Source organism: Microchirus variegatus (assembly GCF_963457635.1).
Source record: "Microchirus variegatus genome assembly, chromosome: 9".
Lineage (NCBI taxonomy): Eukaryota > Metazoa > Chordata > Actinopteri > Pleuronectiformes > Soleidae > Microchirus > Microchirus variegatus.
Genome location: NC_139810.1, coordinates 25,481,573 through 25,495,014, shown reverse-complemented (window position 1 = coordinate 25,495,014; position 13,442 = coordinate 25,481,573). Strand labels below are relative to the sequence as shown.

At 44.3% G+C, this 13,442-nt stretch overlaps 1 protein-coding gene across 1 annotated transcript in view; it reads left to right on the top strand.

Annotated features, from left to right (window-relative positions):
- The window catches only part of plekhg5b (pleckstrin homology domain containing, family G (with RhoGef domain) member 5b), a gene marked incomplete at both ends in the record, with an annotated part of 55,024 nt that extends 41,993 nt beyond the window's left edge, over positions 1-13,031 (top strand). Inside the window, 12 exons of the mRNA XM_083895641.1 lie at positions 5,649-5,840; positions 7,167-7,331; positions 9,056-9,151; positions 9,390-9,590; positions 10,050-10,160; positions 10,311-10,460; positions 10,569-10,706; positions 10,810-10,929; positions 11,048-11,180; positions 11,383-11,498; positions 11,630-11,781; positions 11,960-13,031. Coding sequence (XP_083751767.1) covers positions 5,649-5,840; positions 7,167-7,331; positions 9,056-9,151; positions 9,390-9,590; positions 10,050-10,160; positions 10,311-10,460; positions 10,569-10,706; positions 10,810-10,929; positions 11,048-11,180; positions 11,383-11,498; positions 11,630-11,781; positions 11,960-13,031 — 2,646 coding nt within the window. The remainder of the gene's footprint in view (positions 1-5,648; positions 5,841-7,166; positions 7,332-9,055; positions 9,152-9,389; positions 9,591-10,049; positions 10,161-10,310; positions 10,461-10,568; positions 10,707-10,809; positions 10,930-11,047; positions 11,181-11,382; positions 11,499-11,629; positions 11,782-11,959) is intronic.
- Between the last annotated feature and the right edge of the window lie 411 nt (positions 13,032-13,442).

Genomic DNA, 13,442 nt, shown 5'->3' with positions numbered 1-13,442 from the left:
GCACCTAATCATACATTACATACATAGATAATGTATAGTATAAACTGCATTAATGACAAAAATTGAAATCTTTTAGCTAGTTTTCAAGCATAAATAGCATATTATTTGGACATGAGCTTTTATTTTTTATTTATTTTCCTTTTATAAGTCATCCAGATGTCATTGAATCCGTAGCAATTGGCCGTTCAAGATCCAAAAGAAACCATTTGGAGAGCAATGACCTTGATGAATCAGAATCTACACAGACACACACGTATATTCCATACTATGCCACATAACTTTATTAATACTATTAAAGTCACAATTTTCTCTCCTGCCTCCATCACTAAAAATATGTAATATTAATTATTTCTGTATCGGTTCACCTTCCAAGTCCGGCTCATCCTGTTTGTGTGTTTGTGTGTTTGTGTGTGTACATGTCTTCAGTAGGCTGCATGGACCAATTGTGGTCAAGCAAACCCATCTTTGTCAGGACATTTTTACCTTGCAAGGACATTTTGGCCAGTCCACACACAACTTTAACAATCTCTTTGAGGATTAAGACCTGGTTTCAGGGTTAGGGTTAGGTTTTGGTATTTAGTTGTGATGGTTCAAGTTAGAGAAAGTGTCTCTTGAATGCATTATGATTATAAGTGTCCATTCCACATAAAGAATGCGAGTGAGGGTGTGTTGAAGAAAGTAATTATTTAATTGTTTCAGGTAATGTCATTTAGACTGGTGTTTACTCTCATAAGGAGTGGGAGGAGCTAGCAGCTGAGCAGCCTGAGGAGGTGTGTTGGTGTGCGTGTGTTGGAAAGACAAAGTACTTCCCCTATTGCATTAAAGTAGAGATTACTTACTGGCTAAACACACACCTTTATGATTGTTAGCTGTGTGACCGTTGGCCTGCAGTGAGGTTTATCTGCAGGATCAGGTCTGCACTCACACTCACGAGAAGAGAAGAAGCTGGAGTGTTTTTTACTTCTGCTCTGGACGGTGATTTCCTAGAAATGGATTCTTCCTGAGTTTCTTTTGTCTTTTTTTTTTTGATTAGTCGACTTTATTTTTATTTTTATTTTCATTTTCATTTTTACGGGGAAAATGGTTCGTTTTAGTCGCCTGTCGTCTTGGCACAGCTGGGACCTGCTGCATGTGGACTCAGCGATTCCTGAGTCTCTTCCTACGGAAACGAGACCAAGTGACTGTCAGGTGAGAGGATGCACTCGGACTGACGATGTAGTGATGTGCCGTGGCGTCCGGCATCTTCAAACAAACATTTATGCTTTTCTTCGTAAGGATAATATGCAGAATACGCTCCGTTTACAGTAAAAGTTCCAGTTCAAAAAATAGTGTCATTTATTGAAATCACAGCTTTTGGCAAAACAGAGCAGTTTCAAGTATGTCCCACTCTATTAGCTTTGATATGAGGAAGCTAAATTATTCCAAAATATTTTTATAAACTGGTATCGACACCACTAATCAACACTACAACAGATTTTAAAGGTTTCGTGGAGGTAGGATTCATTGCAGGGTTTTGTAGTAAGCTAAACTATTTTTAGCGGTAGGTGTAATAAATACAGGAAGTTGTATCGGTATAATTCAAATGGAATATATTTTTTAAATAATTTGTTGATGTGGAACTTAATTTAATGTAATTTACAGGAAACACTCAGCTTTGACTTTAAAAAAAATAATAATAATCTGATCTCATCAGCTGGAAACACGGCAGCTCAAATGTTTGTTTGTGTGTGTTGTCACTTGTGATGATGATGATGGCTGGTGATTCCATTACACTGGCCGAGACAATGATGTAGGTCAAGTAAAAAGGAGCATGTTTTGCGTGAAAACTTCTCATCTCTCGCCCTCAGGCCAAAAGCTTGTGCTCGTGGTGCTGGTCGTCAGGGCCTCCATTATTGGAACTAAAGTGACCTTGAATCGTAGCTCATGTGTTGACCACCGAGGGGGGTTTCTTTTAGTTTCTCTTTCCTGGATTTAGCACACATGATGTGTGTGTTTGTCCTGTGTTAGTTTGTGTGTGTGTGTGTGTGTGTGTGTTCAGGCTTTCAGGAAGGTCAGTGTCACGCTGTTTTTCCCATCGTTAATCAACCTACCTGATCAAGGGGTGCTGTTATCAGTATGTTAACATAGAGGCAGTAGCAATGGGGGCAGAGGGAGAAGCGGGGTCGGGTGAGTGCGACGCCGCGTCCTTTGTCACTGCTTATTTTAATACAATCCCTACCGGTTAAAGGATTTTCTCTCGTCCAGTCCAAGGTTAATGCCACAAACCACAGTGATAAGATAAGGCTGTGAGTGCACACTGGGCTTGATATCATTAACCTGACTGCTCCCTCCATCTAGGCCCCAGTGCACACGTCGCAGTTGTTCCCACTTTGAGAGGAGTTTGCAACTAAAGCGGGGGCTCGGAATCTTCGCTGACCTCTGTTCTGACTGACAGGTTTGCACAGGAAAGGCACAAGGGAAACCCTCGTAAACATAATTAGTTCGGACGACAACACAAGAGCGGCTTAGTGTTTACTTTGAGCGTATATTTGCTCGGGCTGTAGTTTTCTATCTCTAATTACTGGAGTTTTCTGGCTACATTTGTTTGATTAAATTGCTGATTTTTTTGGTTCTATTCTGTATTAAAAAATAAGTTCTAAAACCCCAAGAAAGCATTCAAATTGCTGACGGTATTTGATCAACGGGCTACAATCCCAAAATATTCCGATATGAAACGAAATGCTGCAGATTAAACAACCAAAACAAATATTTTTCGACTGTATTGTCACAACAGTAGGAGTCGTCAGGCTTCTCTTCTGCTCCTGGAGGAGAAGGCGCTGGTGCTTATCTACTAGACATAAGCAGCCTGTTGCATGTGTTGAAACAAGCATGTAAACAAAGGGAATTTCCCGTTCGGCCATTGTCGGGCCATTTGGCTCCTTGTTTTGACCAACTCGCGACCCATTGTTCAAAGGTCTCCAGGCAAAAGAGCGATCGGAGATAAGAATAATGGACCGACTTTAAAGTAAGGGTAAAGAATTAAGCACGCCATCTGTTTCCAGTCATTCTGTAATTTTCTTGCTTTTATTCAGGTAATTACCTTGAAATGAAGGCTAATCTGGTGGTGACGGTAAAGACGCGGAATACTGCAGTGCGCAGTAGAGTGGTTTGTTTATTTCTAACTGTGTGCAGCCGGCGGAGAGGAGATTTCACTTCTACAAACACCAGGATGTATACATTTGAACCAGGGGAGCTCCTTACAAGCTGTCACTCTGACTCCGCCTCCAAATATTCCCATCGACCTCCTCCTCTTTATGCCCTGGCTCTGCCTCTCCTTTCCTGCCTGACACAATGAGGCAGGATCTTCCTGGTTGCTATGACTTCTGGCCAGTGCCTGTATGAAATGCGAGCAGACTGGGTGCCTCAGTGAGAAGGTTTCACCACAGCAGGACAGGACACAGATACATCCCCGCTTCAAAAAGAAGCTGCAGACAGACTCGGCAGGACGCAGCAGTCGGACACTGGTCTCTGTGGGCAACCGGGACCCTGTCAGCTGGAACGGGGACTTCTCCAGACTGCGTGTGATGTTCAACACAAGACTCTTGATCTTGGGATAAGTGTCGCAGTCGTCACTTCTGAAGTCTCGCTTCTCGGACTATCTGGCGTATCGTAAGTGCGGACGGTGAAGACCTGGCGTGGATGTGTATGATTTTACTGGCGGCGGAGGCGAGACGGTGGAGACGTGAAGTTGCGAGAGAAAGAGAGCGACAGCTGGCTCCAGAATGGGCTGTGATCCATGAATCCAATTGAAGGATTACGATGGTTTTTGTTACTTTTGACATGCCTCTGGTTTCAATGGTGAGCACTGTTGTTAATGTGGTGGGGAACCGTCGGGTTTTTTAGGATTTGTCCGACTTTTCGATGTGTATGAGCTTATTTGTTACAACAAAAACATCCTTATTAGAAAAATAATGTCTTTTTTTCTGAGTGCTGCCACGTACGGCACACATACAAAGTGGTTCGCTCATTAGTGTGCTGCTGGCAGAAGCACCGTCAGTGGGGACCGAACACTTCCTGACACCTGTGTGTTTTCTCTCTTAATTCTGGGATATCCCCCACTAACAAATCTCTAAATCTGTCCAACCTCCTTTCTCCTAACTTTCCCTAAATCTCCACAGTTTTTGTTTCAAGTCCAACATGTTTGTTTGCAGTTACTCCTTCACAAAGAACAAAAGAGCTAAAAAAGGCCGATTCAAACCTTAAAGGACCCCCCACTCAGATTTACTATCATGTCATGCAGCTCAGTAAAGGCCACTTGAGGGGCTTTTTACTATAGTGGATTTACAAAAAGCTCTGGGGACATTTGTCCTAAAATGGGGAGCCTGTGTAATACAGAACAGTTTGACTAGTGCTCTTCATAATATTTAAAAAAAAAAAAATGTTTTGCCTCAGTTTTCAGTGTCACACACCGTTTATTTTGATAAGCCTTTATCAGTCGTTTCAATCGAGTTAGTTTACATCTGAGAGCTGCGAGACGCGTTCGCAGAGGTTCTGTTTTTTTTACTGTCTGCGTGTTTGTTTCTGATGATTGAAAAGGCTGTTTTATTGAAGGATGTGGAAGGCACACACACACACACACACACACACACACACCCACACACACACACACACACACACACACACACACACACACACACACACACACACACACACACACACACAGTATCCAGGCTCTGTCACAGAGTTTGATTTACTCCCACAAAGATGTGTAAACAGTCCGCCTATGTATGTAGAGTCGTGTGAGCGCAGCTCCTGGTTGGTGGGGGCCCGGGTAAAGGTGATATTACCATGCATGTGGAGTGAGAAGTAGAAAAGTAGAAGTTAGTCCTTTCTTCTGATTATGGTGAAAAAACAGTTCTTCAAAGCCTTTTGTGGCCTCTAGAGGAAGCTGCAGAAAAATCTGATAAATGTGCTGAAGTGATGTCATGATGTCTAGCAAAGTGTTTTTATTAGATTGTGCATATGTGTTTGTGTTTCGGGGGGCGGGGGGGGGGGGGAGGAGAATTTGGCTGGAATGGTTCGGCGCGTTTCAGAAACAGTGTCAGTGTCCTGGAATGTGCGCGGCTCCTCACAAATGACACTAACGACGAAAACAACTGCTTCCTCAGATACTGAGGTGACTCTTGTTTGTTTGCTTTGCTGGCGCTCGTAAAGTGGGCAGAGATCGCCTGAGTGAGGGCGACACAGCAGGCTCTGCTGACAGGGTAACAATAGATGGTGGAGGTGGGGGGTGGGGGTGGGGGGGGGGGAGCAGTGGCCAGACCCGGGTCATCTGTTCTTATGGAACAACCTCCCGACCTGCTCCTTGTGATGTAATGAGCCTTCGCGGCGAGGAAGTGGAGTCCTTCCCTCTCCTGTTTGTGTCTGACCATTAGGACAGCTTTAATAGTCCCGCTGATGTCATCCTTCACAAAGAATTCCCCTCCGATTTCCTGTTTGTTCCGTCCTCGCATACTTCTCTCTCCTTCATTGTCTCTTTCCATCCGTCCAACTGGAAACTTTAGTATTTCCCACTGCCACTCATGCATTGTGTTCTTTCATTTTCTGTTTTCATTGTTTTCCCTGTTTCAACCTGGGATTAATATTTCGCCGTGTCTCTGTCCTGTCAGGGTCAAGCTCGACGGAGGAAGAACATGACAGAGTTCCTGGGGGAGACGAATATTCCGACCCCGGATACTCTGGGACAGATCGGTGGCTCGCTGCCCGGCGTCGGTGCTGGGCCCGACAGCTGGAAGAATCGCGCTGCCAGTCGCTTCAGTGGCTTCTTTAGCTCCAGTGCTGGAGCGGGGCCCTTTGGCAAGGTAACACTAATCAGACGGGGAGGTGATTTCAAGCAAAGTGGTACCTCTTTCGTTTGGCTTTAGAACTGAGTGCAATTTGTCCAGACATGTCTCACATTAAGAAAATGTTTAAAGTATAAACAAAACAGTAGCACACAGCAGTGGGAGGAGGTCAGAGGACCAAATCCCCCCTCGAGTCCAACTGAGGTCATTTCCCCTCAAAGTCTCCTGACTGGGTTGGCTGCCAGCAGCTCTGGAAATGACGAAGTGGAGGAAAAGCTTTATGCTCACTCAGTTCCATCCATTAGAAGAAAAAAAACACTTGGTCCAAAGGAATAGATCCTGACAGTTGGAGTTAGATGAGAGAATCAAGACCACTCTTGCGTCTGCCCAGTTGCAGTTGCCCAGCTCTGCTGAACACAAAGACTAGAAACAGAGGGAGACTCTGACATGTATCCACCTACTCGCACCGTAAAGGTCACAGTTGAACGCGAACGCAAATAAGCATATTGTCCCCAAATGTCAAGCCTTTGTACTTCTCTATCAGCGTTTTTATCCACTTTCATTGTATGACACTGAGTCACACCTACACACACACACGCACTCCCATCATACTCGTCCTCCTGAGGTCACATCCTGCACAATAGCAGACGTCAGACGGAGACAGTATCTGTCAGTCACCTGTCAGTACTGCGCTCATCTCTATTCACCCTGCATGTTCCCTTTAACCCCTTCGAGGCCTGAGATCCTCCACTGAGACGTGGACCTCTGCCAGTCTCTGTATGTCGGGGTTAAACGACGACCCAGTCCCTCCTGTCACAGAACTTTGAAAAGCTGAAGTGCTAAGAAGATTTTAACATTCCTAATGCTTGCATTTTATAGAATTTATCCCTATTTTTTTTTTTAATATTTCTAATGCTTATTTTAGTGGGTGTTTATTTTTTTTTACTGTGGATTTTTTTTAATACACAGACATGTCTTTGATGCTGAGCCATCGCTGCAAATCTCCATCTCCTCCAAGTTGTAGCTCTCCTCACCCCCATTCCCTACTCTATCTTCTTTTGTTAAAAAGGTCTCAATCCACAGAGCTCATTTTCATAATTACATAAGAGCTGTCAGCTGGAACAAAGACCTGAATAGGAGCCACAGTTGGATGCAAGAGTTAAGGCGCTGGAAAGAGCCGGGTTTTATATGCTAATGCGGGGACTCGTCTTCCCTTACAGTTTTAATGTAACAAGACACAGACGTGACATTTTACTTTCACATCTCCTCTCACTGTCGTCCTATTGGGTTTTGCTGCTGACACTAATCAGTCTTGTGTCTGTAATCGTTCTCGTCTCATCACAGGAGGTGGACCGTCTGGAGCAGCTCCAGAGCAAGCTCCACTCTTACATGCTGTTCGATATGCCTCAAGTGCCGCGGCAGCTCTCCTTCCACCAGGACTCCTGGGAGGAGGAGGAGCCCAACCTGGCCCTGGAGGACAGCTGGCAGTTACTACTGGACAACTCAGAGGTGCACATCATGACACAAAGACACACACGCCTGCTGTTAGTGAATTAGATTTAAAAAAAAAATTAAATTAAGTTAGACTTTGAAGAAAAATTAAGTTAAATGTGTAGCATTGAATGATAAATACATTAAAAAGTGGAGATAAATAGTAATCACCACTAATGCTTGGATCTTAGAATTAGGGCGTTTTATTCCATTTGAATCAGCAATTGACACAACTCAATCAACCATTCATAGCCAAAACAGGTGGAGTAAAGATGAAGTATAACAGGAATACTGTATATTAGTGAAATAATAATAACAGATTCGATAAGAATCTGTAGTAGTGATGATTCTCAGTTCAATTCTGGTCAAAATCGCTGTCCCGGATATCAAACAACAACAAAAATAAAATCTTAATATTTATAAGTAAATAGAAGTGAATCAAAAGCAGCAACTTGAGTCACGCTCAGGCTCCGTACACACACATTTAAAAACAACACAAACAGACAAAGAAGTTAAGTATGTAAAAGAGAAGTAGTAAAAGAGAGAACAAAGAAGCTTCCAAAAAATGTCAACATGTACCTTTAGCTTAAAGAAAAAAATATATACCAGTAACTTCATAATAAAAGTCCTTTACTCTGTCATCTTATTACCGGCACACACACACATTTACATCCTGCTTCCTGACATCGGACTCTACTTCCTTCTTGTTTATCTTCACCTCTCCCTGATGACTGTTGCTCGCAAATCACTGAATTATCTCACAGTTCCAGTGTACAGTGTACAGTGTCATGCACCTGTTAATGTGTAAACAACTCATCAGGACAGTTAGACGCAGTGACCGTACCGCTGCGATCACGGCACCTCGGACTGCACGTTTCATACCTGGTGCTTTGTTACGCGAGGCATTTTTACAGGCTGCAGCTCATGTGATTTCCCAACGTTTTCCCTCTAATCAGATTGTTGACGTGAACTACTGGAACATACCAGATGCACTGCCAGCAGCAAGTTATGTTTATACGAGTATGGCTGTATATGACAAGGCTGTGGTCTGACGGGAATAAGTCATCGAATAACATAGCCGGCCCTCATTTATTAAAATTACATTTCTCTTGTACAATAGCGTTCAAAAGTTTGGGGTCACCTATACAATTTTGTTTGGGTTTTACATTAAAAGTCACACTTTTATTCATCAGAAGAGTTGCAAAATGAATAGAAAATATAGTCAAGACATTGACAAGATTAGAGATAATGATTTTTATTCCAAATAATAATTTTTCCCTTTCATCAAAGAACCAGCAAGACTGTTTTCAGCTGTGCTAACATCATTGCACAAAGGTTTTCTAATCATTCAATAGCCTTCTAACGCCATTAGCAAACACAATGTACCATTAGAACAGTGGAAATGGGCCTCTATACACCTATGTACATATTCCTATATTAAAACATACATATATTAAAAACCTGACGTTTGCAGCTAGAATAGTCGTTTACCACATTAACAATGTATAGAGTGTATTTATGATTCATTTAATGTTATATTCATTGAAAAATTTTGCTTTTCTTTCAAAAATAAGGACAAACCAAACTTTTGAATGGTAGTGTACATCAAATCATAAGTAAACTTTCATCCAGTTCTGGATTCAAGTTCCCTCTGAACAACAGTTATCTTCATCGGTTGCTATCACATATTATCAACAACATGTTGTAACATTTGTTAATATGACGTGTATTTGTGTGCGCAGACGTTGACGAGGCGCCAGTTTCACCAGCAGGAGGCGATATGGGAGCTGCTGCACACGGAGGCCACGTACATAAAGAAACTTCGTGTCATCACTGATGTAAGTGTACGGACGACCGCTGTGTTAGCTGACACGCGCTTTGCCGTTACATAACATGAACTGGCTTCTGTTCTGTGACTTCTGCGAAGAACATGTAATCTTTATGATAACGCACTCGGCTGTTGTTTATTATTTACCCATGAGCCTGATAACCTTCACCTTACAGATGGCTCCATATCAGCTGAGCGTCTACTGAACATTTTTTTTTTCCCCGGTTTCGGGGGTCTCTGTTTTGCAGCTGTTCCTGTGCAGGCTGCTGAACCTGCAGGAGAGCGGTCTGCTGACGGAGGTGGAGCCCGCCAAGCTGTTCAGCAACATCCAGGAGCTTGTCCGCCTCCACACGTCCCTGTGGAACCAGGTCATGCTGCCTGTGCTGGAGAAGGCCAGGCAGGCGCGGACCATGCTCGACCCCACTGACCTCCACGATGGCTTCATGACAGTAAGTGGTGTACTGTATATCGTACACATTTATGCAGTTACTCGGCAAATACAGTATGTAAGTATTGTCCTTGTATTAGCCTGCATTTACCTGTGTGAGCATGAGGAAAATGTGTTTGTAAAATTGTTCTTTCAGGCGTTTTTTGTGTAATAAATCTTATATCACTTACACAAAATGCATATGGGGATAGTAGAGGAAAGTCTGAGAATGATTATTTGTATAAAGAGACGCACGCATACTGTAAATAGCTACTTGTTTTACATTTCTGTTTTTAAAAATCGGATAAACAGTTGCTAATACCATCATATACATCGGTTAATGGACAGTCCAGAGCAAGACAGACCTTCTCTCGATTTACCGATAGATAATCTCTATTTCTCTAAAAACTAGCTGCGTCAGATACAATACTTTTTGTTTTATCGTTGTTGTTAATTCCTGTGATGCATCATTGTTTTTCAGTTTGGCTCCAGGTTCCAGCCCTACATCCGGTACTGCATGGAGGAAGAAGGCTGCATGGAGAACATGCGCACACTTCTCAGGGACAACGAGCTCTTCAGGACCTACGTCACGGTCAGTTCCATCTCACCTTAAAACCGATATCGACGGGAACACCGTGTTCTGTAGCTCTCTGTATTTTTCTTCTTCTTCTTCTTCTTCTTCTTCTTATTATTTCTGGCACATTAATGTTTAATATCCTGCCTTTGTTTTGGTTCAATTCAGTGGGCAGAGACTCACAAGCAGTGTAACCGTCTGAAGTTGACCGACATGTTGGCGAAGCCTCACCAGAGACTTACCAAGTATCCACTCCTGCTGAAGAGCGTTCTCAAGAAGACCGACGAGCCCTCGGCCCGTGACATCATCAGTAACATGGTGACGATTTTAAACAATGACACATTTAATAGCGTACAAAAATGCAGTTTAATCGCCTGTTGTGTGTAGTGCTAACACTAACGTATTATTGTGTTGTTCCTCCTCAAGGTGGCCACAGTCGAGGGCTTCATCAACAGCGTGGACTCCCAGATGCGACAGCGCCAAGAGCAGCAGAAGCTTGCCACCATTTCGTCCCGCATTGACTCCTATGAGGCTGTGGAGGGCAGCAGTGAGGAGGTGGAGAAGGTCAGAAAGGCTTTGCAATTCTTCACAAAAGCTCCTTCAGTCCGATGTGAAGCATCGCGCGAAGATTTCGCTTCATGCTTTTTTGTCTTTTGGTCTTTTTCAGATCCTCAAGGAGCACAGCCACTTCGACCTCATGGCTCCCATGAGGGGAGTCTCGCCAGAGGAAACACGGCAGCTGCATCTCGAGGGAGCGCTGAGGATGAAGGAGGGCAAAGACAGTCGGGTAAGGGCGACTCACATGATGAGCTCTTATCTTTATACGCCTGCTTTTTCCATCACGTGTCCCATAAAACGATCAACGCAGAAAAACACGACATGCCTAAAATAAAACTTTCCTGCAGATGGACGTCTACTGTTTCCTGTTCACTGACCTGCTGTTAATTACCAAGCCAGTAAAAAGAGTGGAAAAAGTCAAAGTCATCCGACAGCCACTCCTCATGCACAATGTTGTCTGCAAGGAGCTCAAAGACCCTGGTGAGTAATCAACACAGGTTTTAAAATCAACTGCTGTTGAGTCGACCTAATAATCTATTATGTGTTCTTATGGATTAGGTAACCAGTGTAAGCTAATGTACCGTGGGGAGTGGGGAGTGATTCTTCTGCTAAAGATCATCTTCAGATATCAGAGTATTTTCAAATTAATGCTGATTTTTGTGTGTTTTTTCTTGATCTGTAGGATCGTTCATCCTCATCTACCTCAATGAGTTCAAGAGTGCAGTGGCAGCCTTCACTTTACAAGCCAACAGCGCCATCCAGGGGCGCAGCTGGATCGATGCAATCTGCAACGTCCAGGTTAGAGAGTTGGTCTATGATATGATCGAAAGCATAACTCCTTGGTCCACGGTGTTTTTGCATTTCAAAATGAAAAAGCCGCAGCTATTGTTTACTCTAAAGTAATTGAATATGGTTGAATTATGTGACAGAACCAGCTCCACAGGCTCCGCTCTGAGGAGGTTGTCCGACAGCAGAACAGTCTGAAGACAGGTGAAGGTGAAGAGGAGGAGGAGGAAGACGAGAGCAGCAACTCTACCGCGAGTTCTCCGTGCTTGAGGCACAATAAACAGCAAAGCTTAAGGTATTATTCTGTCCAACTCCTTTACAAATTGCACATAAAGTCCTGCTGGCTTTTTATGTCTTATTTAAATAAAATTGATAAATGGATTACTCTAAAATGCTGTATTTCTCCTTAAAAATGGCTATACCGTTATTGTTGTGGCCTCGCAATCTAATAAAAGTCACAAATATGCTTTCAGTCAATCCGATGGTTCCACTGAGACGCTGTCAGTGATGGACATCGACGAACCGGGAGAAAACAACGAGTCTCCCGTCTCCAACATGAACCTGGAGAGGACGACTAAATCGGACTCCGACTCTGATGCGGCTCTGCAGTCTGACGGTTCTGAGGTCCAGCAGTCCTGTTCCATGAACAGCGTCCACTCCACGGTTTACTCTGAGCACGAACAGGAAGCGCAGGCCGACGGCGAGGAGCTGGACGCCCAGTGTCGCTCTCTCTCCATGGACAGCGCTTACGGCACGCTCTCTCCTGAGTCCCTGCTGAGAGAATTACAGCCACAGCCTGGACAAAGTGAAGGAGAGGAGACTGAGGAGGAGGAGTATGGAGAGGAGGAAGAGCAGGATGGAGGAGATGTCGATGAGGTAGAAGAAGAAGAAGAAGAAGAAGCAGAGGAGGAGGAGGAGGAGGAGGACGCTGCCTCTTTGGGCTCTCAGCTGTCAGTCATCCAGTCTTCTTCTAAACCTCGCCGGTGGCCTCATGTTCAGCCGCGACTCGACTGCCTCCAGAGGTTGTCCTCCCTGTCCTTGTCCCGCTCTGAGGACAACCTGCTCCAGCGCGTCCACTGTAAAACGCCCGTGACACACAAACTCTCACTTGACACCGAAGAACAGGGCCAGAGAAAATGCAGGGACAAGAGCACGGCGACGCTGGCGCACAGCAAGAGTCTGTCAGAACTGGGCCAGAACTGCGTCAAGTTGCTCCCCGCTGACCTCCGGCAGTCGGAGGACTTACTGACCTTACCGTCCGACAGAATCTGCGCCAGCCTGAGGAGGGCGGAGGCCAGGCACTGTCGCAGGGCGCCGGCCGGACAATGTGAAGACAATGTATCGCAAAGCAATACTTCGGATGGGGAAAGCGCTCCGTCCGCCTGCGCGGACAGGAAAAACCAGACGCCTGCCGACGGTGAATCAGGGGAAACGTCGCCCAAGAAGAGGAAATCTCCAGCCCAGCAGCACAAGAAGCTGACATTAGCGCAGCTGTACAGGATACGCACCACTCTTGTCCTCAATTCCACGCTCACGGCATCGTAAGTGGTTGCTTTTACTCTAACCTACCGACATCTTTACATCAGAATTACAGAAATCTACAGAATTGAGCAATATCGCACGAGAAGGAGTGCTGTTTTAGTAGGTTGTAAACATACAGGGAATTTACTTTGTTGTTTAAAGGTGCATTATGTAATAAATCTAAAGCAACTGGCCATCAAATCCTCCTAATATGTCACAGAGACTCAGGAATAATGTTCATATAACAAACTGAACTCACCAACAACAACAGTACAGACAAAATATTTGCATTAAAAAAAACATTTTGCGGACCACAAATCATGTTGATGTTTTGGGCATGTGGCGCCACCTACCGCCGTCTACCAATCATTGCAGGCAGTAGAATCTCCGCTGCCGAGCAACCACGGGTTGCCAGTTACGTCCGAAAACGAAACG